The sequence below is a fragment of the Rattus norvegicus genome, chromosome 9, assembly GCF_021556685.1.
Source record: "Rattus norvegicus strain SHRSP/BbbUtx chromosome 9, alternate assembly SHRSP_T2T, whole genome shotgun sequence".
NCBI classification, from domain to species: domain Eukaryota; kingdom Metazoa; phylum Chordata; class Mammalia; order Rodentia; family Muridae; genus Rattus; species Rattus norvegicus.
The window spans coordinates 11312557-11339505 of record NC_141542.1 but is presented as its reverse complement, the minus strand read 5'-3'; the positions used below and the strand labels follow the sequence as shown (position 1 = coordinate 11339505).

The window sequence follows — 26949 nt, the reverse complement described above, 5'->3', positions numbered from 1 at the left end:
CATGTGATAGACATGGCATTGAGGTAAGTAAGGAAAGTAAAGCCTCATTCAATTACAATGTCAAAATATTGTTAACTATATGGGAAAATAAGCAAGATTTTTACTTCAGATTATTAATGAAACAATTGTGGATTGTATAGAGAAAGGTAAAAAAGCAAAATGTTAAAATAAAAGAAGGAAATAAATTCAAATATCTTTATGACATTATGCTGTGGAATCAGCTTTCCAAAATACAATATAGGTAAAATTAGCCTTAGAAGATAATATTTATAAATTCTATTTTATTAAAGTAGTATCATCTGTGCATTCCATGGTACTAAAGGTTTGTATATTCACTCAATGGGTGTTTTAGTTAGCTGTGGTCTTGAGGAATGGATAGCTATTCACTAAAGCATGGGTCAATCTTTTATGTAATGCTGACTCCAGTAGAAGAAGCTTCTCAACATGGCACATGCTATTTTAACATCATGTGTGTCTGTAATCCCAGCACTGTGCGGGGCTGGCCAAAAGAGTGAGCTCTGGATTCACTAGAGACTCTGCTATAGATAGATAGGTAGATAGATAGATAGGTAAGACAGATAGATAGACAGATAGACAGACAGATAGATAAAATAATGTGGAAATTGAAGGACATTGACCTCTCACTTCCACATGTGTATACATGGGTGAAAGCCCTGGGACAAATATAAAATACTAAGAGAGAGTTTACACAGACAAAACCAAACAAGACCATGAAATAAGTTTGGGTGTGGCACTGCAGTAGTTCAGAGTATGAAGAGTGCCCAGAAGGAACAAAAGCACAGATTTAAGAGACCTGTTGTACTCTTTCTTGTTTTGTTAAAAAAGTGACATTTAATGTGTACGTTTTCCCAAATACATTGCTTAATGTGCTTGCTTTTCATCATGTTAAAAATGGTATTATATGTAGCAGTATGACTCTCTGTTCAATACAGGTAACTATGCTGAGATGTGTGTGTTTTAAGTACTAGAAATTTGACGTAGGTCCTCTCAAGGCTCAACTCCTTACTAGTAAGCTTTATCTGTGCTCCCGTTAAAGCCTTCTATTTTGAGTCAGGCTCTTTCTCATTTGCTCGGGTTGGTCTTGAACTTGCAATCCTCCTGCCTCAGTCTCGAGAGTTGTGGGAATTGCAGGTGTGTATAATCACTCTGTGCAAAAGCAAAGAGAACTCTGTGGTATTGAGTTCTGCAAGCACATTACAGTGGAAGGGTTTATGATGGAACAGTGGGAGGGCTGGGTGCTCTGCTCAATCATCGGGTTTTAAGCTGCTGTGAGAGGGCTGGGTGCTCTGCTCAATCATCGGGTTTTAAGCTGCTGTGAGAGGGCTGGGTGCTCTGCTCAATCATCGGGTTTTAAGCTGCTGTGGGAGGGCTGGGTGCTCTGCTCAATCATCGGGTTTTAAGCTGCTGTGGGAGGGCTGGGTGCTCTGCTCAATCATCGGGTTTTAAGCTGCTGTGGGAGGGCTGGGTGCTCTGCTCAATCATCGGGTTTTAAGCTGCTGTGGGAGGGCTGGGTGCTCTGCTCAATCATCGGGTTTTAAGCTGCTGTGGGAGGGCTGGGTGCTCTGCTCAATCATCGGGTTTTAAGCTGCTGTGGGAGGGCTGGGTGCTCTGCTCAATCATCGGGTTTTAAGCTGCTGTGGGAGGGCTGGGTGCTCTGCTCAATCATCGGGTTTTAAGCTGCTGTGGGAGGGCTGGGTGCTCTGCTCAATCATCGGGTTTTAAGCTGCTGTGGGAGGGCTGGGTGCTCTGCTCAATCATCGGGTTTTAAGCTGCTGTGGGAGGGCTGGGTGCTCTGCTCAATCATCGGGTTTTAAGCTGCTGTGGGAGGGCTGGGTGCTCTGCTCAATCATCGGGTTTTAAGCTGCTGTGGGAGGGCTGGGTGCTCTGCTCAATCATCGGGTTTTAAGCTGCTGTGAGAGGGCTGGGTGCTCTGCTCAATCATCGGGTTTTAAGCTGCTGTGGGAGGGCTGGGTGCTCTGCTCAATCATCGGGTTTTAAGCTGCTGTGAGAGGGCTGGGTGCTCTGCTCAATCATCGGGTTTTAAGCTGCTGTGGGAGGGCTGGGTGCTCTGCTCAATCATCGGGTTTTAAGCTGCTGTGAGAGGGCTGGGTGCTCTGCTCAATCATCGGGTTTTAAGCTGCTGTGGGAGGGCTGGGTGCTCTGCTCAATCATCGGGTTTTAAGCTGCTGTGAGAGGGCTGGGTGCTCTGCTCAATCATCGGGTTTTAAGCTGCTGTGAGAGGGCTGGGTGCTCTGCTCAATCATCGGGTTTTAAGCTGCTGTGGGAGGGCTGGGTGCTCTGCTCAATCATCGGGTTTTAAGCTGCTGTGGGAGGGCTGGGTGCTCTGCTCAATCATCGGGTTTTAAGCTGCTGTGGGAGGGCTGGGTGCTCTGCTCAATCATCGGGTTTTAAGCTGCTGTGGGAGGGCTGGGTGCTCTGCTCAATCATCGGGTTTTAAGCTGCTGTGAGAGGGCTGGGTGCTCTGCTCAATCATCGGGTTTTAAGCTGCTGTGAGAGGGCTGGGTGCTCTGCTCAATCATCGGGTTTTAAGCTGCTGTGGGAGGGCTGGGTGCTCTGCTCAATCATCGGGTTTTAAGCTGCTGTGGGAGGGCTGGGTGCTCTGCTCAATCATCGGGTTTTAAGCTGCTGTGAGAGGGCTGGGTGCTCTGCTCAATCATCGGGTTTTAAGCTGCTGTGGGAGGGCTGGGTGCTCTGCTCAATCATCGGGTTTTAAGCTGCTGTGGGAGGGCTGGGTGCTCTGCTCAATCATCGGGTTTTAAGCTGCTGTGGGAGGGCTGGGTGCTCTGCTCAATCATCGGGTTTTAAGCTGCTGTGAGAGGGCTGGGTGCTCTGCTCAATCATCGGGTTTTAAGCTGCTGTGGGAGGGCTGGGTGCTCTGCTCAATCATCGGGTTTTAAGCTGCTGTGAGAGGGCTGGGTGCTCTGCTCAATCATCGGGTTTTAAGCTGCTGTGAGTCAGCAGCAGGAGCCAAGCCAGTGCTGCTGGGGGCCAGGGTTTCTCTCAGACTCCCTTGTTTTCTATCCAGAGCTTTTGTTACAATGTTGCAGTTACTGCTTGTGTTTGCTGTAAATAGAAGCTCAATTTAAATAGAAAAGGATGTCCCAGTGAGGACTGGAAGCTACTAAATCGCAGGACCTCTTCCCCATTTTAACTAAAGAAGTAAGACAGAAAGAGGTGGTTTAGCTTTTATGTATCTCAGATTACATATTATGATCAGAATATTGAAGTAGAGATAAGGAACATACTTAGAACTTTGATGGGCTTAGTCACTATTAGAAATACCTATTATGACAGACTTAAAAAAATTTCTCCTCCCCCAATATAGTGCCAACAACTGGGCATTATATTGCTATACAGCCATAAAACTGTCAATAACAAATCAGCACCCACTGTGCACAGCAAAACAATACTTATGGGTAGTTTTGTGAACATCTGCGTTTTAGCTGTCTTCACTTTTGAAAACAGAGTTTTGATGCTCTCTAATCATTTTATATGTTTATGTCAAGTTTCAGTCTTTTTATGTGAAGGGAAACTAGACTTCTCAAAAACAGGTGAATTTGTGTTAAAACCAATTTATAAAGCTTACCACAACAACGGAACAAATTTATTGCAATCTGCATAGACAGAAATGCTTCAATTCACCAGAGTTCAGCCACCGGGAGATATAAATAGGGTTAAGGATGGAAAATATGCTAAAGGTACAAGACGCATAGTTAGCACGAGATCCAAAGGCAGGAGTTAACCTTTCAAGAAAATTAAGAAACTTTTTATACAGTTTTATTTTCCTGTGAGACTGAGGAAAACTATTCTTCTAGAGTTCTGTGGTTTAGTACATCTATAGGAGCGCTGATCCCAGCATTCTACCTATCCTTTCTAAATGCAGATAGATTCCTCCTGGCTCTTGTTCTATTTAAAAAATGGGCTGATTTCGTTTAGTTATTTCGCTTTTATTGTTTACAGTTAAACAGTTCCACCCACATATGTAGTGAGGTCTCTGCGGGTCTCTATGATCTACTAGGAACTCCTTTGTACGAGTGGCTACTTGATGTTCCAGAATAAGTGAATTTAGGTAGTTATGTTTCTGTTGTTCTCATGTGTGTAAACATGTGTTAACAGGAGTTTTTCACTTTCCATAACCATTGCTTTACCCAAGAACCTTTGTGAGTTGTTCTTCCAGTGTGCATATGTGGGATAAGGAATGGTGTTTGGATCCATATTGCTGACAGCAGAGCGCTGCAGCAGAGTAAAGAACAAGAACCCCTAAGCACAGGCTGGCATCAGGATGTATATAGTTTTTTTTTTTCCTGAAAGGCAAAGACTGCTGGAGTGGTTGGGAGGCTTGTCATGGGGTTCTAGAATTACACATAAGAGTGGGCCAAACTTACCCAGCCAGGGAACTGTATTTCAAGATTTTGGAAATGTGTGTGTGTGTGTGTGTGTGTGTGTGTGTGTGTGTGTGTGTGTGTGTATGTGTCTGTGTCTCTCTGTGTGTGTTGGTATGTGTCAATAAGCATTTTGAGTATCAAGAAATCCAGAATAATAAGTGCCAAAAGCTTTCATTCATACATGCCCTCATTTTTAAAATAAACATATACACTAGCTTAATTTTATTCAGTGTTTAGTGTCTATATTTCTTTTAACCCCTTTCAAAACACTAATGGGAACTTTTTACAAAGGCTATCTCTTTGTTACATTTTGTTTCAATCACTGGGTTTTTGCCACCAAGCAGCAGCCTGACCTTTGCCAAGTACTTTGTTACATTAGCTGTGGAAGGGATAGCTCCTTGCCTAGGTGCAGATCAGTACTTCCTGCATGCATCTCTCTTTTCCAGTGTCTTCTCAGGTTCACGTTACATTCTACTAGAGAGATGCTTGACAGTAAAGCGATGCTTTAGATTGCAGCCACAATGATCTAGCCTGCACTGAAGCAACACTAAGGTCAAAAGGAACAATGAACTTGGCCAAAATGCACCGATGAACTACATGGAGGAAAAATGCCAGGGTCTGTGACCTCTGGGAAAAGAGAAACACACCAGCTGGAGCACCATGTGAGAGGGCTATTTTCCATGGTAAGGGAAGGAAGTCTGAATATTGATGCTTTGTAAGAACAAACAGCAAAACAGAAAGGGATGGTTTTACCAGCTAAGGAGTTAGGATGAAGCTCAGGTGAGCCATCCTGTGTGGGATTTAGGGAATACAGTCATGAGGGATTGGGGAGCTGCATCATTGCCAGGCTTGGAGTGTTAGCCAGCACCTAACTGGTAAATGCAGGGCACAGCACACCAAGAAGCTTAAATGGCAGAAGTGTTTCAGGGAAGGCTGAATTGCAGAACTTAGATTCTGCAGTCAGGTTGGCCTGAGGACCTGGAATCTGAGGCCAAATTGGACAAACGAGGAAAAGCCTTGAAAAATAATGAGGTGTTAGCAGAGCCCAGAGAAACCATTTCAAGAGTGAGGGAAACACTTCAAGAGTAAGAACAAACTGATAGCCATCTAACAAGTCCAAGATGACTATGAACATGTCCACTGATGCTACATTACCGGAAGAAGCCTTATCCTATATAGAAGAAATGATGTGGCACGCTTTCATAAATGGCACATACCTTTAAACAAAATTAAGACATTGCTTTAAAAAGGATGGAATTATAGGGAGGTAGAAATAACAGTATAGGAGAGGAGAGAAGAAAGGAGAGGAGAGGAAGAGAGAAGAAGCGATAACAGTCACATAAGATTATTTAAATACTGGAATTAAACCTACAAGGATTTAAAACTTGGTATCACTATTAGTCTAGTAAATAGAAAAAAGTGTATACTACTTCATAAATGATCTAAAGATGGATCCATTGGATGAAAACTCAACTCAAATAAGAGAGTTAGATGTTACACCCCAGGCTTCCAGGCATTGATTTGGTCAATGCATTTTCTTTTGGATGTGACTCTAATACATAGCCATGCCAGTAAGGAGAGACTAATTAGATTATATCAAACTGAAAAGTTCACAGCAAAGGAAACAGCTAATGGAGTAAGAAACAAAGTGTAGGATGATAACTAACCATACATCTGATAGCAGTTGATATTCAAAATGCACGGGTAACTCAGATAAGTCAATGGCAAGAAGATGGAGCCTGATTCAAAATGGGCAAAAGATATTCTTTAAAAGAAGAAGTACAAAAGAAGTTGAACATCACTAGTAATCATAGAAATGCATACTAAGACCGCAACAATGTATCATTTCTCAGTGACTGGGATGGCTGCTTTCACAGAGCTGAGAAGTAAGTGTTGTTGCAGATTGGAGAAGTGGGAATTCTCACATATTGTAGGTGGGAATGGATAGCAGACATTAAAGTACCAGTGATCCAACATTCTACTACTGTTTGTGTATGCAAAGGAGATGAGGTCATTATGTGTCTGAGGTACGTGTACGTTTGTACTCATTGTTATGTTCCTCCCAATAGTTAAGACCAGGCATCTATTTAAACGCCTATCAATGAACAGTTGAATAAAGAAAATACATGATGTATGTCCTCTGGAATAGCATTGACTCTTCATGAAGAGAAAGCCCTGTGATTTACCAAACTGATGAGCTTGGGAGTGTGGGGGAGTTACATTCATGAAATGAGCACATCTTTCACATGCATAGTGGAATGATCCTGTATGATTTCACCTTCATGTGGAATTTGGCGAAGGTTGGAATCACAGAAGCAAGAAGTAGGGTGGCAATTACTTAAGGTAGGTAGGAGAGAAAGTTTTGTCCTTGGTCACGGGGCACAAAATTTCATCTCTATTTCAGCAGTGTGATTAAAAATGGCATGCTTTATACATTTTGCTATTGTTGAGAGTATTTTAAGTTTTGTTAGGAATAAACATGAATTTAAGACACACAGGTCGATTAGCTTGATTTGTGTATTTAATGCACATTTTAAAACATTATGTTATAGTTCTTAAAACTCATTTTTATACGATCATGGAAAACACAATGTATTACCCTGAGTTTTAATATTCGGTTTATTACATGAGATGCATGGAAGCTATTTCAAGAAAAAACTTTCAGTCAACTGTATTCTTTAAACTTGTTTTTTTTTCCTCACATGCTATACTAGCCACCTACAAGTGTACAAAACCACACCCATATTATATTTATCTAATATCACTTTTATCCCAAGCCTAGAGGAAAGAATATGCAATGACTGTTTTTCTATCTATTTTTCAAAAGACAGAATGCTATTACCCAAAATGTCTGCATAATATGAATTAGTCAAAACTATATTTTTTAAAAATCTTGAGTGCTGCAAATATCCGAGACAAGGCACTGACTGTTACACATTGAGATGCATGCTCTGGCTTGCCTTCCAACAATCATTCTTATTAAGTCATTATTGCTGACACATCTAATGAAGTCATGTTCACGACCAGCCTAAACACAAGGCGCAGTATAGTGCATATTTTGACAGGAAAGCTGTTTGTATAAACCAAAACATAAAACAAAGATATAATTGCATAAAATGTTCATTATGCTTTCTGTGTGACAGCTGTTGGCTTGAATCCTTTTATGAAAATTTGGTCACTCTGAGATAGATTGTTTGGGATACCATTTTAACACAAAGATTAGTTTCCAGCAAATTCCCCATCTAGCAGTTATAGGCTGAACAGTGACACACACCAAACTCTGACTTGCATACTTTCTTTGGAAATCTAATGCTGGATCCATTGTTTAGTTCAAGCTAAGGTCTGTATACCACTTGAGTGCCACATGAGCCCATGGAGATGAGCAGGCAAGAAATTGCCTACAAATCATACTTTCCTGGCATGTTAGCAAGGAACTCTAGACCCCAGCTAATTCATCAGTTAACTAGGGGCTGCATAGTTTACCTGTACAGCCTTTTGAAAAGGAGGCTATGACGTTTGCCTTTGCTGTTGGCTTTGATTTCCCGTCCCCTGTGCTAATTAAGAAAGAAGACTTACATCACTCTCATGACCTTCTCGAAGGTTGTATGTGAGGTCGTGCTGGATGTCTTCTACGAATTTGTGTGCGTACTCTGGGTAAAGGCCCAGCACCTCAAAGAGACCTTTCAGGATGATGCACTGTAGATCACAGTAGGTCAGAGCCTTCACGTCAGCGTTGGTCTTGATCACTTGGTCTTTAATTGATAAATTTGCTCCAATTAAATCCCCCTTCCCTAGGAACAGTTAAAAAAAAGGAGCCATATCATTTTGAAGAAAAGCAGAACAAACTGGAGCCCAGTCACTTTATTTGACTTTCAGACTCCATTTCTCTCAAATTATATGAGAAAAAGAAGATCATCACAACTACTCAATTTTAGCGGGATGGAGAGTTGGGGCTCCACTGCTATTTTGTTGTGGGATTCAAGATGTTAACACCATCAAACATTGTTATATTTCCTGTGGCAGGTAAAACTGTCACTTAGTTGTGAACCCTGGTCTAGAGGACATGGCTGGATGGCTTGGGCATCACTAATCATCCATGAGCTCTAAGCAGATCTCTGAAAGGACTTGGCAATGACTCCAGACCAGTCAATTTGGCACAGTCACTTTAACCATTCAAAGGGGGTAGTAATGCATTTTTCTGGGTGGAAAAATGGCTCTGATCTTCTCAGGTCAATATACCAGAAAGCATACTGACTAGAGTCAAAGACTCTTTGTAATAACAGAAGTGTGAAAGTTAACAGACTAAGGTTCTTTCATTTACTTGTGATCATATCTCCAAGATGGACAGGAGGGTGAAGTGCGTGGAAACTCTCTGTATCCCTCTTCTGAGTCAGGAGAAAGAAGTAAGGGCTGAACACTGTTGGTAATGGTCTGTGTGTAGCAGTATGTAACACAGGAGCATGACTCCCAACTGCTTTCTATGACAGTGTAAGAATAACCTTCTTCCCTCGACAGGAAGTGAGTAGACAAAAACTAGCATCTCACATGACTACTCATGGGACCTATGTGTCCCAAACCCGCTTGATGTCTGACAGTAGCACTGCTGTCTACAAATACTCCTCTCTACAATGCTGTTGACTACAGTACTTCAGGGTGCATTCTGGGATCTAATTTGCTTGATAATATTTGTTGATGACCTAATAATGGACAATTTTATCTTTTAAATCTTTTAAGTGATTTCATGAGTTGCAACTAGAATCAGAAATTTAAATTTAAATTTTTATCCTTTATTATGCTCAGCATGTTTGAAACAAAAGTTCCTGGCAGGAAATTCACAAAAGTCATTCTAATTAATTTATCAGTAAAAGGAAATATGAAATTAATTACATGTGCTTGAGATATCCAAAATGTGTATGAAATTTAAAAAATGAAGGCAAATTATTGAATTATATCAAATGGTTTCTTCAATTAATATTTTATTTAAACTACAAAAATTGAGCCTACTTTGATGGAAGAAAAAACATATCATAGACTATATTTTTAGCCTGCGGAGGTGATAAAATAGCCACATTGTCTGGAAGAATTCAAGCCTGCCTTACTGCTGTCACTAATATTGCTAAATTTGAAATTATGTTTTCTGTAGATTTTGTTAAAAAAAATCTCCACTGCTGCTTAACAAATGAAAGACTGATGATGAGCATGAGGTATAATCATGGCCAGAAAGTCACCAAAGTCACCAATGTGGTGACTTCTGTATTGTCTATATGATTATCAGGACAGTGTCATGTGCCAAGGGCATTTGAAGGAGTTTAAGGCCACTATCCTTTTATATTTATGATTTCTGTGGTATGACTATAAGCAAAAGAATCCTGCCAAAGTCCAGCCACAGCAGGGATTTAGAACCCAAAGGAAGATGTGTGGAGTAGTTGAAAGAAGACGTGGATCAAAAAGTGCAGTTCCCACACTCTGATACCAAGACAACCACATTTGTGTGTGTGTGTGTGTGTGTGTGTGTGTGTGTGTGTGTGTATTCACAGCTGGAAAGGTTTCACATTCATTTTCTCAGAAAAGTCTTTTATGAACTTCCTAGGCTTAACAATAATGTGCACGCTGTACTGTTTTCTTTCCTTCATAGTTTCTTAATAGTTTCCTGCTAAGGCCTGAAATGTATCAAGAAAGAGGAAACAGTGTTTCTGAAAGTAGAGAATATCTAACCCAGCACACTGGTACATAACAAAGTGAAGATGGTTGGCAGCAATTGCAGTTAGAGTATAGAGAGGTAATAGACTACAGATCCAGGAAGTTATAATTTAATTATTGGCACCTAGCATCTCTCCACATCCTAATCAAGAGATCTAATTCCTTTAACATCCCTAGCTCTCAGGAAATTAGTAACCTGAGTCAGTTCTTCATCCTTGTTTGGCTCACCTCTGAAAGTTCCAATTAAGTCTTGGAACCAACGATCAAACAAGACCTTTCTAACCTTTGGATAATCATCTGGCTGTTGTTTGGAACAGGCTGGTGGGAAACTAGTTATCAGAAGCAAGTTCACATCAGGAGAGAACATCTGGATGTTCGCTGATGTACCCAGGCCAGGCCCTTGGGTTGGCTCAATTGCATCACTATTAACAAAAAGAGGAGCAGTGATCTATCTGTTCCATTCCCACAAGCCTCAGAGACAAACGGGAATGAACCATGGCCTGAGCTTTCATTTTCTGTATGGGGAAATGGCTCTCACAGAAAAAATGAAAGTAAAAGCTGCCATTAGCAAAGCCAAAAATGCAAAAGAAAGCCAAAAGAGAACTAAGCATTTCCTAAAAAGCCCAGGAGACTGCACAAATAACCCCATAGGTCCTCGACACGTGGGAACCCAACTCCTCAGGTCTCATAATAAGGAGAGCCACCTGCATTACACTCATGCACCTTTCCCAGCAGAGGTTTGGCCACTGCAAGAATACAACCAACACGGTGTAAGTTCGGCACCTTGGAAGGAATTCCACTTTTGCTTCTGGGTTCAGTGACTGTTTATGGAGCATGCAGGATGGTGCTGAGTCTCACATTGAGCTCTGGCGAGGCATTATTGCCTCAGTAACTGCCATGTGGAGTTCTCCTTTCTTTTGTTGATATTCTTGAACTAGTACCTTAACTACTCCAGGTCTCAGTATCCTTATTTCTAAAAGAAAAGAATGATTTCTCTGCCTCCTATAGGTCATGGATAACCTCCATGTTTGCAGAACTGGTTCATATTTGAAGATTAAGAGCAATAACAAAAAAGAACATTAAATTACACAGAGACAGATGAATACCATTTGTCAAGACATGAGTTATCATGCATGGTCACATCTTTTCAAATCAATGGGGAAAAATAGTGGGAAGCACAGTAAAGTAAAAACTGAGAGGGTTCTCTCTTCATAACAAACTCCCCTGACAACTCTCTCCACGCACCAGGTCTGGAAACACTTTCAGGTGTTGACTGGGAGATGCTGTTGCTTGAGTTGGGACATGAACACTTCTTCCTCACAAAACCACTAGTTCGTTTCAGTAGTAGAATGAACTCCTTAAGTTACTACAGACCAAATAGAAGCTGTCTGCTTAGTAAATTGGCATAGGTTAAATCAGCCACATGAAATAATATTGTGAAGAAAGTTGCATCATCCCATTGACATGGTAACACTGACCTTCAATTGTGTGTGGCCCCAGTATCACAATAGTTAAAAATGGTCATAGGACAAACTGAACTTACAGTACTTAGATATCTATGGATGGTGGGAGGGAAGCAGAGAAGGGAAATACCATCATAAAGTCACAACTTATGGAGAAATTTGGGCAAGGGAGCAAAACAACAATGGAATAATTCTTTCAAGCAATAATTAGTTGTTTCATTATGATAATTATTACAAAGTTTTATAAGCTATAGCAGTCACATAGAAGCCATTAAATTTGTGCTTTTTGGCTCTAATGTAACGAATGATATCTTTACCTTTCATTCCTAAAACTAATGCTAGTCACCAAATTTAAAAATAGACAAGAATTTTAAAAAATGCCTGAGTAATTTTAAATGGAGTGTTATATCTGCTTGACTATATGTCATATCATATGGTTCTAACAAAATGGCAGATGCTCTCTCAAAAGGAGGCCGTGTCAGTAGGCAAATCATCAGGCTATAAAAGTTTCAGTGGTGCTAGAGAGATTCATTGGAAAGTATTTAATTAATGTTTTGGAAGTAAATGAGAAATAATTGTCTATTATAAGCCAGAATTATAAAATGGTATAAAATGTCCTTTAACTTTGCAAACTGGGGAGAGGGTAGGACTGTTTTAGCGTCTTCTGCACTTATGTTAAGGAAAATATCATAGTGGGGTAGTAAAATCTGAGCCAAATATGAAAGGAAGTCCCAGTGAAAGCCACAGGGTCTGCCAGCACTCAGCTTCCAGCTCCTCCCCTTTAGTTGAGGCAGCCACACTGCCACAGTCTCTAACCAATGCTCTAATACAATGCAACTAAGGTATGAGAAGCAACAGGAATTTATTTCTGATGATCTGGAGCTGAGAAGTCCAAGGTCAAGACTTTGCTAGTTTCCATGTCTAATAAGAACCAACTTTCTATTTCTTACCTGTTGATTTATCATTGTGATATCATGGTAGAAAAAGCCAGGCAGCTGGATGAGCTTTGTTTTATAAACCCATTTTGGAAAGTACTAATCACATCCTAGGTTCCCAACTTCCAACTTCAACTTGCCAAGGACTGGACTTCAGTAGATGGCAAGCTTTAGGACTTGATAGTGGACCTAAGACACAAGTTTATACTAGGAACTCAACAATTATCACTTTTATCTTCTAAAATATAACCTATCCTCATGTTAACATAAAATGATATGCATTCTTTAGACAACTAAGGAGCAGTATTCTCCCATCCAGAATTTGGAATAGTATTGGGGAAACAGAAAATGCTTTCACATCTGCGTTTATAATCTGTGAAGGTTTAAATGTCCAACGTGTTAAAATACTTTGGAAGGTTTTGTCACAGATCGCTTCCTTAGAAAAACAGAATGAAAATTACATTAATCATTTCCTGAAAGGATTCTAGACATTGGTGTAAACCATTGATTTTTAAAATGTACCGTGGACCAATCTGATGTTCACCTCTTTCCACCACCCTGGGAAAAATTTGTATTTTGTTATTCTCTTGAGTTTAATCTCCATAAGGGCAAAATTTCTAGCAATTTCTGTTCTGCCACATTTTTAGTGCTTTAGTTAAATAATGATTGGTTATATAAACAAATGAGAGTGAGCTTGAAAAGAACTCAGATAAAATTGGGAGAGGAATTTTTTATATTAGCCCACATACTGTCTTCTGCCAGAAGCTCTTTATATTCCAGTAAAGAATAATCGTGTCTAGTAAGCAATGCGTTTCCACAGTTATGAGTTTTCCTTGAGGAACTAAAAGGAGGCTGTGTCACTCCTGCCATACTAGGCTAATTACAATGATCAAGTTTTTCTCAAAGTTAAAATAATTTTTGCTCTCTTTCTGGAAGAGATAAAATATAATTCTAATGTTCTCTGTAGTGGTTCTCCACAAAATATCGAAAATTTCCATGAAAACAGAGCTGCAGTTTCTTCCACAGGACAGCGTGGATTGTGAGTACAAGTCAGAAAGACTTACCCCGTGCATGGAATCTGGGTACTAACTCACTTGTAAAATGATATACTACCTGAACTTTGTATTGGAATCATGATATGCAGTATATAACATTTAGGTAAACAATCCAGTATGGAGTCCATATCTTTATCTGTAATTTGCCAACTCCTGTTAACATCTCTCCCTTCCCTATTTTATATTCTTTATACTGCAGAGTATAAACATTTTAGCCAAAACCTACCTAGAATAGCCAACACCATGCTGTCTTTAAGAACCTCCATAGAGCCTGAGCACACGAAGTAGATGGCCTGCAACGCATCTCCCTGGCGCAGCAGATACTCTCCTGGGGCACAGAATGAGGTTTTAATATGGAGAGACAGAGACCTGAGGCAGCCCCGGCTAGCACATTCAAACAGGGACAGCTGTAAGATCTCCTTGTTCAGATGCATCGTGATGTCAGAGCGCAGCTCATCTGGAAAGTCTTTCAAAAGCTGTTGGGAAAGAGGACAGGAGAAAGGAAGTTGGGATGAGCTGAGTCTACTCAATGAGTTTGCAAGATGTCAGTGGCACTCGTCCTACTTGAGTGAACTGCATTATACAGTAATGGATTGTTATACCTTCTGAGATTTCCTCTGTACAGTCTCCAGGGCTATGTACTGACTGCAACTTCAGTTATGTGCCATGGAATAATCAGCTGATGATAAATCTGAAGCGAGTTTTAAAGTTTCTAACATATTCTGGTAGAAAAGCTTGCAACACTTCTGTCAAGACTCCTACTGGGGTAGATAGAGGAACGTGAACACACTGTCCTTTCTTACTGTGTAATGCTATATACAGAGGTAATCCCACTCTTAAAATGCTGGTTCCTAGGTTTTGAATATGAGAGAAAAACAAGGAATTTGTCACACAGAGTCTTGTTTTTTCTCACTTAATGTATTGACCTCTAGTTCTATCCAGTCTTGCCCCCCAAAGATCGTGATTTTATTTTTCTTCATGGTGAATAAAATTCCATTGAGGAGTTTGGAGAGCACAGTGCAGGATGAAGAATAAAAATACAGAACATCTAAAACTTGCCTTATTTTATAAGTTAACTCAAAGAATAGTTGTTACTTGGTTACTGGATTGTTTGATGTGTTGGTGGACTGGTTGGTTGATCTATACAATCAGTGTCTTGCACAGTGGTTACTTGGGGCTATTTCTTGAATTCTACAGATATCATTTTGCCCGTATTTTGTTTCTTTTTTTAAAAACTATGGATCAATGGGGCAGGTTTACATTGAGTATTCACCCAACATTATGACACTAAATTGCCATAAGGATGAATCCTAATGAAAATCATAGCAAATTGCTATGAAACTCTGTCATCATAGAGTGTCACTGTGAAAACATCAGTTGTGATGTATAAAGAAAGGTGGGTTGACAACCAGGCAGTGTATACAAGCTGATCTGAGGCCCAGACACATTTGTAGGAGAGGACTGCCTGGTCTGCATTCAGTGGGAGAAGACATGCCTAACCCTTGGGAGACTTGGGGCCCCAAGGAATGGGGAGGTCTGGTGGGACAGGTTATCCTCTTGGAGACGGGGAGGAGGAATGAGATAAGGAACTGTGGGAGGGTGAACCTGGAGGGAGACAATGACTAGAATGTAAAAAAATAAAAGTAATAATAATAAAAACAGAAATGTGGGTTGTAGGCTGATTAATGATGAAAGACAAAGAGATAAAGAGGCTGGTTACTGTGTCCCTCTCTTATATCTGCATTAGGACATCTTGTCTTTACAGGGTAACTATGCTTTTGGCATGAATATGTCAACATAAGAAATGCACATTACCTCATTTGAATCTATTCCATTGTTGACAGACCAAGTTGTCTGAAAGTACTCAAGCATCCTCTGCTTGAGTTGCTGGGGCAGGTGATGCACACGGATGAAGTCCTTTAGGTCCTTGGTTCTAGTATGGTACAGGCTCCATCTAGAGTACATTCTCTGTATGATGGCAGTCACATTCCCAAATACCAAGGCATGCATCAGGGCTAGAGAGCACAACAGAACACAGGCTAGTAAGGCAGAGGTCCCTTTTACATATAAATATATTTCATAGATGGGTTAGAGCAAAGCATGCTTATTCAGCTGTACTGATATGACTCCACTGTTAGGAGCATATGGGTATAGTGCTCTGTCACAAGGTATATCCAGAAGCAGTCATTTTACCTCCACGTGGCCTGATCAAAGTAACAATAACTTCAATAATAATAATAATGATGATGATGATGATGATGATGATGATGATGATGATATATGAAGCAGCCCCCTTGACACACATGTACTATTTTAGTCACCCTCTGGATCTGAAAATGTTTCCTTTGAACTCTATCAACATAAGGGTTATTTTAGTAGTTACACACACTTTAATAGTTACGATTCAATTCTCTCAAGAGTTCCATAGGATAGGCAACACTTTACAGTTAGCAATTATTCTATTACACTAACAGGTCTATTTTCAAAACAAGCCTAATTATAATAACTGGGTAGCTATTGTTAGAATTTTAGTCTTACAGAGCTAAATTATCACTTTAAAGACTTGGGATGTAGCATAACACTTGCTGAACTCATTTATGGCCATGGATTTGAGTCCATGAGCCAAAGAGCAAACAAAAATAGTTACAGAATATTAATAAATGATGTGTTTACATTACTATCAATATTAAAACAGTTGTTACAAATTTGAAGATTCCCTGAGAAGTGGGAGGCTGAGAGGATAATGAGTTCAATTCTCAAACTCACTTCAGCTTTGCAAGCACTTTAGTCTTAAGGAAGACCCTCAAATTTAAGACCAGAACAGACACAAAGGAATGTAGTGAAATACAGATGCTTGGTGTACAGTCACTATCACTGTCCTGGTAAACCAGTGATCCCGTTTCAGTGAGGTTTCCCACTTAGTTGGCACTGTTTTGTTTTGTTCTTGTGGTAAAATGTCTAAAAGCAATTAAGGCAAGAAAGGAATTCACTTAAGCTTGAAATCCCAAGTAATAGTTCATCATTATGAGTAAATCAAGGCAGCTAGTCACACGACATCCACAATCAAGAGCAGAGAGTAGTGAATAATACACGATTATGTCCTTACTTGATTTCTGCACCCCTCACAGAGTTCAGAACCCCATGCTTAGGGAATGGTGCAATCCACAGAGAATTAGATCTTCCCACATTGATTAACAAAATCCCCCACACACATGTTCACAAGTCAACCAGATCTAGAAAATCCTTCTTTGAGATTCTTCCCAGATGATTCTGGATTGTGTCAAGTTGACAATGAAAGCTAACCATCAGAGTACACAGATTGGGAAAAAATCTTCACTAACCCTACATCCGATAGAGGGTTAATATCCAAAATATATAAAGAACTAAAGAAGTTAAACTCCAAAAACCCAAATAACCTAATTTAAAAATGGGGTACAGAGCTAAACAGAGAATTCACAATACAGGACTCTTGAATGTTGGAGAAGCACTTAAAGAAATGTTCAAAGTCCTCAGTCATCAAGGAAACAAACAAACAAACAAACAAACAAACAAAAACAAAGACCCTGAAATTCAGAATGGCTAAGATCAAAAACTCAGGTGACAGTACATGCTGGTGAGGATGTGGAGAAAGAGGAACATTTCTCCATTGCTGGTGGGATTGTAAACTGGTACAACTACTCTGGAAATCAATCTGTGAGTTTCTCAGAAAATTAGAAAGAGTTCTATCTGAAAACCTAGCTCTACCACTCCTGGGCATATACCAAAAAGATGCTCCACCATCCCACAAGGACACTTACTCAACTATGTTCATAGCAACCTTATTTTTTTTTTTTCGGAGCTGAGGACCGAACCCAGGGCCTTGCGCTTGCTAGGCAAGCGCTCTACCACTGAACTAAATCCCCAACCCCAGCAACCTTATTTTTAATAGCCAGACGCTGGAAAGAACCCAGATGACTCTCAACCAAAAATGGATACAGAAAATGTAGTTCATTTACACAATGGAATACTATTCAGCTATTAAAAGCAAGAACATCATGAATTTTTTAGGCAAGTAAGTGAAAGTAGAAAATATCATCCTGAGTGTGGTAATGCACACCCCAGAGGACATGCATATTATGTACTCACTGATAAGTGGATATTAGCCAAAAAGCACAGACTACCTGGGATACAACCCCGAGTCTGTAAGAAGTTTAACAAGCAGAAGGCCCAGGTGAGGATGGTTCAATCATGGGAGGAGGCAGAGGGAGGGAGGGTCCTGGTTGGGAGAAGGGGGAGGGGAGTGGGGGAGCATGTTCAAGTATGGGGGCAGAAAGCAGAGAAGCCCATAGGACCAGGAGAATGAAATATGCAGCCTCTGGGGGTGGCAAGTGGGGGGGGGGGTCTCTAGAAAGTACCAGAAACCTGGGAGGTGAGAGACTCTGCAGACTCAATAGGGGTGACCTTAGCCAAAATGCCCAACTGTAGAGGGAACTCGAAGAGTTGTCCTCCAGTACATACAGGGCTCCAAATGGAGGGACGGTGTTACCAAACCAGTCAAAATTTTTACCCAGAATTGTTCCTGTCGAAAAGAACTGTAGGTTCAAAAATGGAGAACAGACTGAAGGAAAGGCAGCCCAGTGAAAGGCCCAACCCATCTCATTGGGTTGGGTGGGCACCAAGGCCTGACACTATTACTGATGCTGTGACAGTGCCTACAGACATGGTTGTCCTCTGTGAGGCCCTACCAGCAGCTGGCTGAGATAGATGCAGATACTTACACCCAACCATGGGGCTAAAGCCCAGGACCCCTGTGGTTAAATCAGGGAAAGGAGACCCCATAGGAAGGTCAGTAGTCTCAACTAATACAGAATCCTGGGAACTCCCAGAGACTGAGCTACCAACCAGAGCACCAAGCAGGCTGGTCTGAACTCCTGGCACATATATAGCGGAGAAAATAAGCCTAATCCTCCAAAGTCTTCAGTCCCTGGGAAGGGGAGTGCCTGTGGGGATGGGGGAGCACCCTCTCAGAGGTAAGAGGGAGGAGGATGGGCTGAAGAACTGTGAGAGGGAGGGGGGAGCAGGGACAATGGCTGGAATGTAAAAAAAAAAAAAAGAAAAGAAAAGAAAAACACTACCAACAGCAAAAACAGCAACAAAAAAACTACCAGTGTTTGACGAGATGCAAGTGTTTGTTCTCTACAACTATGGGGTCAGTGTGAGAGGGATGGAGATGGTCGTTTCTGGTAAAGAGAATCAGAATTAGAGGATTGGCTTGTCTGCTTTTGGAAGTAGTTGGCAACAAGGTAGAAAAGACGCCGCAGGAGTCAGGATTTGGCATATCACGGTGGTTCCCAGGATGGACTGAGAATGGCTCCTGTACATCCTAGTAGATAACCAAGAAGACTTGGCTTTACCTAGGGCTATGAGAGTAACAGACGGAAGAGAACCTGGACACCTCATGCCCCTGGGCAGGTCCATTCACGGTCACCTCAGATTTGATCCCAGACCATCGCTACCTTGGAATAGGACAACAGGTGCGATAAGAACTCATGTATTCTGTAAAATCCCTGGTTTCAGTGGGTTTTCCCTAAAAAGGAACTGAAACATTAATAGCTTATCTGAGAGGACCTATCAAAGGGTCCTGATACCAAAAGGTCATTGCAGGAGGAACAGCAGCAGAAGTTCCTTAGCACTAAACTACATACAGTGCACACATAAACACACAAACAAGTCTATCTTGAACATTTCAGGACCAGATCAAGTTTTTGCCCCATAGTCACTAGAGTTGACAAATGCCAATGTATAAATTTCATTTTAATCTAACATTAAAATTAAAATTCTGCAGCAAGTCATATATCATAATTTTTCTATAGACTAATGGCTCCCATGCCTATAAAATCACATTTTAAGAACAATATCTTATTTGTAAAAGTTACTTAGAGTTAAATTTGGATCCCGTCTCTAAGGTAATATACTATTTCGAAGACGATAGAGGCTTCAGAATCAGATAAATCTAGGTTTGAATCCTTGCTTTCCTCTTTCTCATTGTGAGAACTTACCAAGCTAAGTCTCTTTATATGGCCACATTTCCCTTATATGTTAAGTAGGCAGGCTATTATCTTACTTGTAGGGCTATTCTAAGCTGTAATTCTAAGCTGAGTCTCTCTATCTGTGTGGAAGCATCTAGTATATGTGTGAAGCAGGAGTGGTTAACTTTTCCCTTGAAAATGCAAACTATCACAAATGTCATTGTAGTCAGAGCGTAAGACTCTGGGAAAAGGCTTTAAAATTTTTTTTGCTAGATCATTAAGAGTTATGTCACTCTTGGTAGAAATCACTTCTTGATGCAAGGATTTAAGAAATATTCAACTAGTGCCTGCTACACACAAGCACACACAGGGGGGTAAAAGCAGAGGGCTTCCCTGTCAAAATATTGAAGGAAAAATGGAATGTTCCTTAAGGGTTGTTTTTCTAGGTTATTTTATAAGCTCAACAGCTTAAAGGCTTAAATATTTTACTTGGAGGAAAACACACACACACACACACACACACACACACACACACACACACACACACACAAAGACAAACACCCAAAAACCTTTTACTGAAGAACTGATTATGCTCCAAGTTAGAAAATTAGACATAGATCCCAGGTTCTGCTAAGCTTATGAACAAGGCTTGGAAGCTCTGCTGTGTTTAACTGTGCATAGTCTTCTTCCAGAGAATAAATAAATCGGGTGCAGAGAATAAGCATATTTCATTTATTTTAACACTGCTTTTCTTAATTACGTGTGTGATTTTAACTTTACTTTGCTTAATTATAATGTGTAAAGCACTTAAACTGAGAGAAGCAATGTGTTCAGACCGTTTAGCATCCTAATTGTACATTATCAATAAAATAAATTACTGGATTAATTGTAGCATTCATAAGTGTTGTTGGAAGGAACTCATCTGTCTGAGTCACCACAATTTCAAAGTCTTATTTCTGCATAGGAAACCACCTCTAAATTAATGTTAGAACAAAACCCAGCTCTCATATTATGATGGCCTCTTTCCACTGATGCTTACTCTGTGTTTGTGTTTTTTTTTCCTGTGTGTGTGTGTGTGTGTGTGTGTGTGTGCGTGCGTGCGTGTGTTTTCCTTCAAGTAAAATATTTAAGCCTCTTAGCTGTTGAGCTTGTAAAATAGCATAGAATAAAGTACCCTTGAGAAATATTCTTTTTTCTTTAGATATCTTAGGATATACACATATGCATATATGTACATATGCATATATATATACACACACTCACACACACACACACATAATTCTTGAGTGCTAGACCTGCTGAATACATTGGAGGCTCTTTTCCTTCATATGGGAGTTGTGCATAAAATGCATCTTGTACAGTCTTACGGAAGGAGCTTTCCGATTTCGGTCGCAGATGAAAAGAAACTCACAGTACAGCCTGGAGCTGGCTGTTGCCTTTGCTTTCTCCTCCTTTCCCTTCCATGACTCTAGGTCCTTCTCTGAACTTGGGCACCATTTCTCTTGCAAGCATTATATTATGGCCGGATAACTGGGCTGTAGTTGTAGAGTCTGAATAAGAGCTCCTTTCCTTTTAATAGGAACGAAGACCAGAGCTCAACTTTTGTGTAACCTTGTTCTTGCCTTTTCTCCCACCTCCTAATTAACCTGGAATTTTCCATTCTCCATTAACTGCATACTGGATTGTAGATGTCAGAATTAGAAGGATGTATTTTTTCCATTAATTTACTCATTTATTCACTTTCCATCCTGATCGAATCTCCTCCCAGTCTCTCCCTCACGTGGCTCTTCCTTCCATCCAGGGTGAGGTTCCCCTGGGTATCAACTCAACCACAGGACTAGGTACATCCTCTCCACCTGAAGCCAGACAAGATAGCTCAGTTATGGGGACAGGATCCACAAGCAGCCAACAGAGTCTGGATAAGCCCCTGCTACAGTTGTTGTGGGACCTTCATGAAGACCAAGATGCCTGCATTTATGTAGCAGAAAAGGATTTTCTAAAGGATGAATACAAATATTGCAAATATGTCTTGACAATGGCCTGAATTTAGAGGATTGCATCAGGATTAATTTGGGTTGGGAGCCCCAAGGAAGCATGAAAATAATGTTCCATTGAAACTAGAATTGCCTTGGTGAAGAGCCTTCTGCACCAGGAAGCATTATCTGACCATAAGGCTCACCAATGAAGCAAAACTTTCAGATAACTTCAGGCAGTTAGAACTAAGATTTAAAGAAAGACATACAGAGATAGGAAAAATTATCTCTCTATATTATCTGGTGTCAACAATGATATATGTATATATATAATCTTAATTAATTATTTTCGAAAATATATCTTCTGAAAAAATCCACTTTGACCATTATGAATTTTTGTGTATCTATCAGTGTTTCTCGAAGTGTGTCTTACAGTAGAAAAGCAGTTTTAAAGAAGCAGGTAACAAGTCTGTGATCTCCTTGAATACCCATATCTGTCACTAATCTGTGAACTCGAAAGGTAGCATTTGTTCTTAGTCGTCTTTATCTCCCAGCCACCTAGCACACTTGGCATCACCCCCATGCAGCATAAATATTTATGCAAGCTAAGTGAGGCAGTTGCAATTCTGTGGTATCTTTTTATAGTTTTATAACTTTAAACAACAAGCTAAAAGATTTGCTTTCACTGGCTCAGAAAATTCACGCCCACTTCCCTTGGAAATGGGAGACAGTCAAAATGGTTTTATTAGGTCTTTGTGGTTATCTTCTACCTGTTGGACAATGTGACTTTCTCCAATGACTTGGGTCAACTCTGTTAACACAAATTAAAAGCTACCTAATAAAAGAATTAAGAATTTGACTCAGTTCCCTTCTTATTCTCACTTGATACCTATAATATTTTTAGCTCACCTATCTTAAGTTTACAAGGCAAAACTAAAAGAACTCAAACACAAACACACACACACACACACACACACGAGGAGGGTGTAGGGAGAGGCATCATGTTGAATGCATAACTCAATGAGATTTCCCAAAGTGATCACAAATATGGAATGACCTTTCAGATCAACAATTAATCAATAATTAATGACATCCTAGAAGGCTTGTGCTCTTCAGAGTCACTAACCACCATTCTCACCAAAGGTGGCTACAGTTACAAATCACACACATTGCACCCAATAAGCTAGTCTACTTTTGGATTTTCTCTCTACAGAATCATACAGCATGTGCTTGTCTGTGAGCTTAGGATTCTCAGCTGATCATTGAGTTTGTTATTTATTTAAACATTTGCAAGGCATAATTCATCCTCATCCTGGTATAGTTCTCAGTGAGATAACTCTCAGAAATTACTTGTTTATTCTGTTAATGGTATTTTTCTATCAGCCTGTTATTGCCTGCTGGAAATTCTGAAAATAATTCTTCTCCAAGTAGCCCCCCCTCCCTTCCTCTCTCCCTCCCTCTCTCTCTTTCTCTCTCTCTCTCTGTCTTTCCTTCCTTCCATCTTTCCCTCCCCTCTCTCTCCCTCTCTCTCTTTCTCTACTTTTCTCTCTCTATGACTCCTTCCCTCTTCTCCTTTTGCTCCTCCACAGGATCCTGGCATCGTGTTGTTCTGATTCATTAGCACAAGGTAATGAAGACACAAGGAACACATGTGCACATACATAAACATGCACAATGCATTCTCAGTCACAAACACATATACTCACATTTCTATGGGCTATATACAAGGAAGGGAAATCATTGGATCACTGAGTATAGGTGATGTATGTTTGATGGATGTTGATAACGTTATTGCTTATTGGATAGAAAAGCCTTTAAAAGCACAGGGAGGCCAAAGCATAGATTATCTCTCAAAGCTCAGAGGACTCCAGTGTTTTCAAGCATGCAGTTCTCCTGAGTGAACCATGGTGTCTGCTTCTGGTTTTAGTTTAAATCTACATGAATGATACTGAGTAGTGATTTAGTAAGCCTATTGTGTACTCGACTATTGAAAGAAAGTATTTTCTTGAAATGGTTTTTCAAATGGTTCTCAGTTTTCCTATACCTTTTAAAAATCTCCCAGAAAGCACCCCTTGCATGGTAAATGTTTGCAAATACCTTAATTCTCACAGTTTACTCTTCAGTCTCTTAGAGATGTCTTCAGATAAGGAGACAAGCTGCGGTTCAATGTACAATTATTTGTACAGACAATGAGGTATCAAGTCACATGTTAGAAACCTTTGCAGAATTCAGGTTCATGAGAATATGCTCTCCTGTTTTCTTATTGCTTATTCCTTCATGTTTATCTCAAAATCCCATTTTGAATTAATTTCACGTTGTTTAGTAGGAGGGCCAGGTTACTTTTTAACAAGTAGCTCTACACATTGGACCCAGCAACTCTTACCTTTAAAACATTTTTATTTACACAGGGGCCTACCTGCTGCCACAAAACAGAGCACAGGAGGACCTTCCCCCCACTCATTACCACATAGATACATACAGGTCTGTTTGCTGCCATGGTGCATAGGTAAGGTAGAGGAAGTCATCTAGAGGTCAGCCCGCAGTGGGAGCCACTACAGTATTCAAGTATGAGGTAGGCAGATGAGAGAGAAAGATAAGTGGAACAGTTTGAGTGTTTTGAAGAGAGGTAGAAATGGAGATATGGGGATGGAGAAGAATAACCTGTTGTGAGCAGTCAGCCCTGCCACCTGAGGCCATGTCTGGGTCTGTGGTAATTCTGCACCGAGAGTTATTGCTCATGGCCTGCATCATCAGTAAATAATATAGATGGGGACATCCCTGATCTACACAGCCACCTGGGACCACATAGATGTCCAAGGGCTGTGCAAATAGGCCCGCACCTCTCACTGTCTCAGGCACCCTGGAGAGCTGATCCTACCTCTCACTGTCAGAAGTATTCAGAGAGAGTGAACCCTGTAAGTCTCCTCATGGACAGGGCTGGCCTGGGTGGAGTGAGCACAGGAGAGCTGGCCCGAGGGCATGGGCATGAGAGGGCTGGTCCTGCCACTCTGCCATGAGGTGACTTGGGCAAGGACGTGATATCCTCACCTACCCTTGCCCCTTGCTACCCGAGAGAGTCAGTAGAGCTGGCCCCAGGGAGCTGGTTAGCTGTCCCTGTCCCTCACTGGTTGTAGCACTTGGGAGAGCAGGTCCTGTATCTTTCCTGAGTAGCACAGTGGAGTTGGCCTTCATAAGAAAGGCATAGGTAAGCTACTCCTGAGAGTATGGGAGAAGGAGAGCTACCCTAACCCTTTGCTAGTTGTAGAGCCTCAACCGGGGAGCAGAGTGGAGCTGGCTCTGGAGGTTTGGGTGCAGATGGGCCAGCCCTTGAGTGCATGGTGGGAGAGGTGGCCCTGCCTCCTGCCCTGTAGGCATTGGGTGGCCTAGGTGGAGCAGGGTTAGAGAGCTTATCCCAGTGTTGCAGATGAGGGAGAGTTGGCAGGCTGACCAGCTCAGCTATCACCCAAACCCAGATCCAGGATTTTGAGTTGGCACGCCCCAAAATCTACATCATCTGTGAACTTTTAGAGTGTATGAAAGGGCTGGTCTTCCTGATCCAAAGCTGCAGGATTCCCATGTTACAACAGGGCAGTAACAGGATAACCAGGGGGAGTCCCGGTAAGGATCCAACTCTGGTGGTGTGACAGAACCCAAAGACCAGATGAATGACTCATTGTAATGAGCATCTGCAAGTGAAGATGTGTGGATTAAGGGTAAACTGAGGGACACACTGTGACACATTACAGCCTCCACAATGAGATGTGTTCTAACCTTGGTTTTGTTTTGTTTTTTATTTTCTTTTGGGGGTGAAGGTTTCAAGGGCAAAGGATAGATAGATATGAGGGGAAGGGGAGATGAGTGGGACTGGGGTGCATGATATGAAACTCACAAAAAATCAATAAAAAATAAAAGAAAACCTTTATTTGGAACATGTGTATATATGAATGCACACGTGTATGTGTATGTATGTACTTGTGTGCATATGCGGGTATGGATGTGCATATAAATGTACCTTGGAACATTAGTGAATGTTAGAGGACAACTTGTAGGAACCAGTTCTCTCCATCCACCATGTGAGTTCCAAGGATTGAACTCCAGTTGCCACCCTTGGCAGCAAACATCTGTTTCTGGTTCCCCATAACATTTACTGACCGTACAACCATCCTTGAACTGTAGTCTAGAGTCAATCATGTCACAGATGAAGTGGTCATGCAGATTTGCGCCTTTTTCCCCTTCCTGTGCCATCAGCTTTCCAGTCTACTCTTCTTCCAATGTCATATTTTCTTAATGACTGTAACATCACAATACACCTTGTACTTTGAATGCGGGTCTTCTAATTTTGTGTTTATCCATGCTTTGTTTTGGCAAGTTTCAGTTCTGATTCTGACTGCTTTTTATAAACCCCTGACCATTCTTAAGTACAGAGACACAGCGCTGCTTTGACTTCTGTTATACAGAGCGCATATACATACTGGGTAAAACTCGTACCATGTCAACACTGGGTCTACCACTTTGTGTCGGCTCCAACAACTTCAAACAATTTTTAAAGTTTCTCATGAGTGCTTTGTAGTTTTCTGTGTAGTTTCGCAGAATTCTAGTTAAAATTTTTCCTACATATTTGAGGTTTCTGTATTATTTTACATTTCAATTTGTAATTATATGTTACTAATAGATCTTTACACTCTGGCTTTACTATTTACTTAGGAACTCTGAACCCTTTGAATTATTTTTTTAAATGGATGCTTTCAAGGTTCTTGTATGTTTTTCTTGGTATGAAATTTTAAATAATTTGACTTAACATTTTTACTTTGCAGCTTCAAATATTCTTCCTCTATATAAGTTATGTTTGCACTCCGTAATTATCGGTACTTGCATTGACTATATATGTGGGTATCAAGATGGGATTTTTAAAGTTTATTTATTTTTATTTTCTAGCTATGGGTATTTTGCTCTCATTCATGTCTGTGCACCATATACATGCCTGGAGCTCACAGATATCAGAAGAGGGCATGGAATCCCCTGGAACTGGAATTATAGACAGTTGTGAGGCACCGTGTGCATATTAGGAAGCAAATCCAGGCCGTTTATAAAAACAGAAGTTTCTCTAAACAGCTGAGCCATCTCTTCATTTCCTCAAAATGGAATTTTATTCATGTGCAAATTATACAATACGTGAAACTTCTGAAGAGCTTTGGGAGCAAGGAGCTTTGACTCTCTTTTCTAGATTGGTTCATCTTCACTCGGCATCAGAATGTCTCTGTCTTAGGTAATGATCTGCTTTACCTAACTGTATCCCCTTTTCCTTTAACACTGCTACTGCCTATGTGTTAGTAATCATCTCTACCATACCAGAACCACAGCTTTGCGTGGGACTAGGAATCCCTGAGA

The 26949-nt window shown here is 40.7% G+C and overlaps 1 protein-coding gene across 1 annotated transcript in view; it reads right to left on the bottom strand.

Moving 5' to 3' along the window:
• The window catches only part of Kcnh8 (potassium voltage-gated channel subfamily H member 8), a 426523-nt gene that overhangs the window by 66957 nt on the left and 332617 nt on the right, over window positions 1-26949 (bottom strand). Inside the window, 3 exon segments of the mRNA NM_145095.2 lie at window positions 8004-8218; window positions 13807-14056; window positions 15396-15595. Coding sequence (NP_659563.1) covers window positions 8004-8218; window positions 13807-14056; window positions 15396-15595 — 665 coding nt within the window.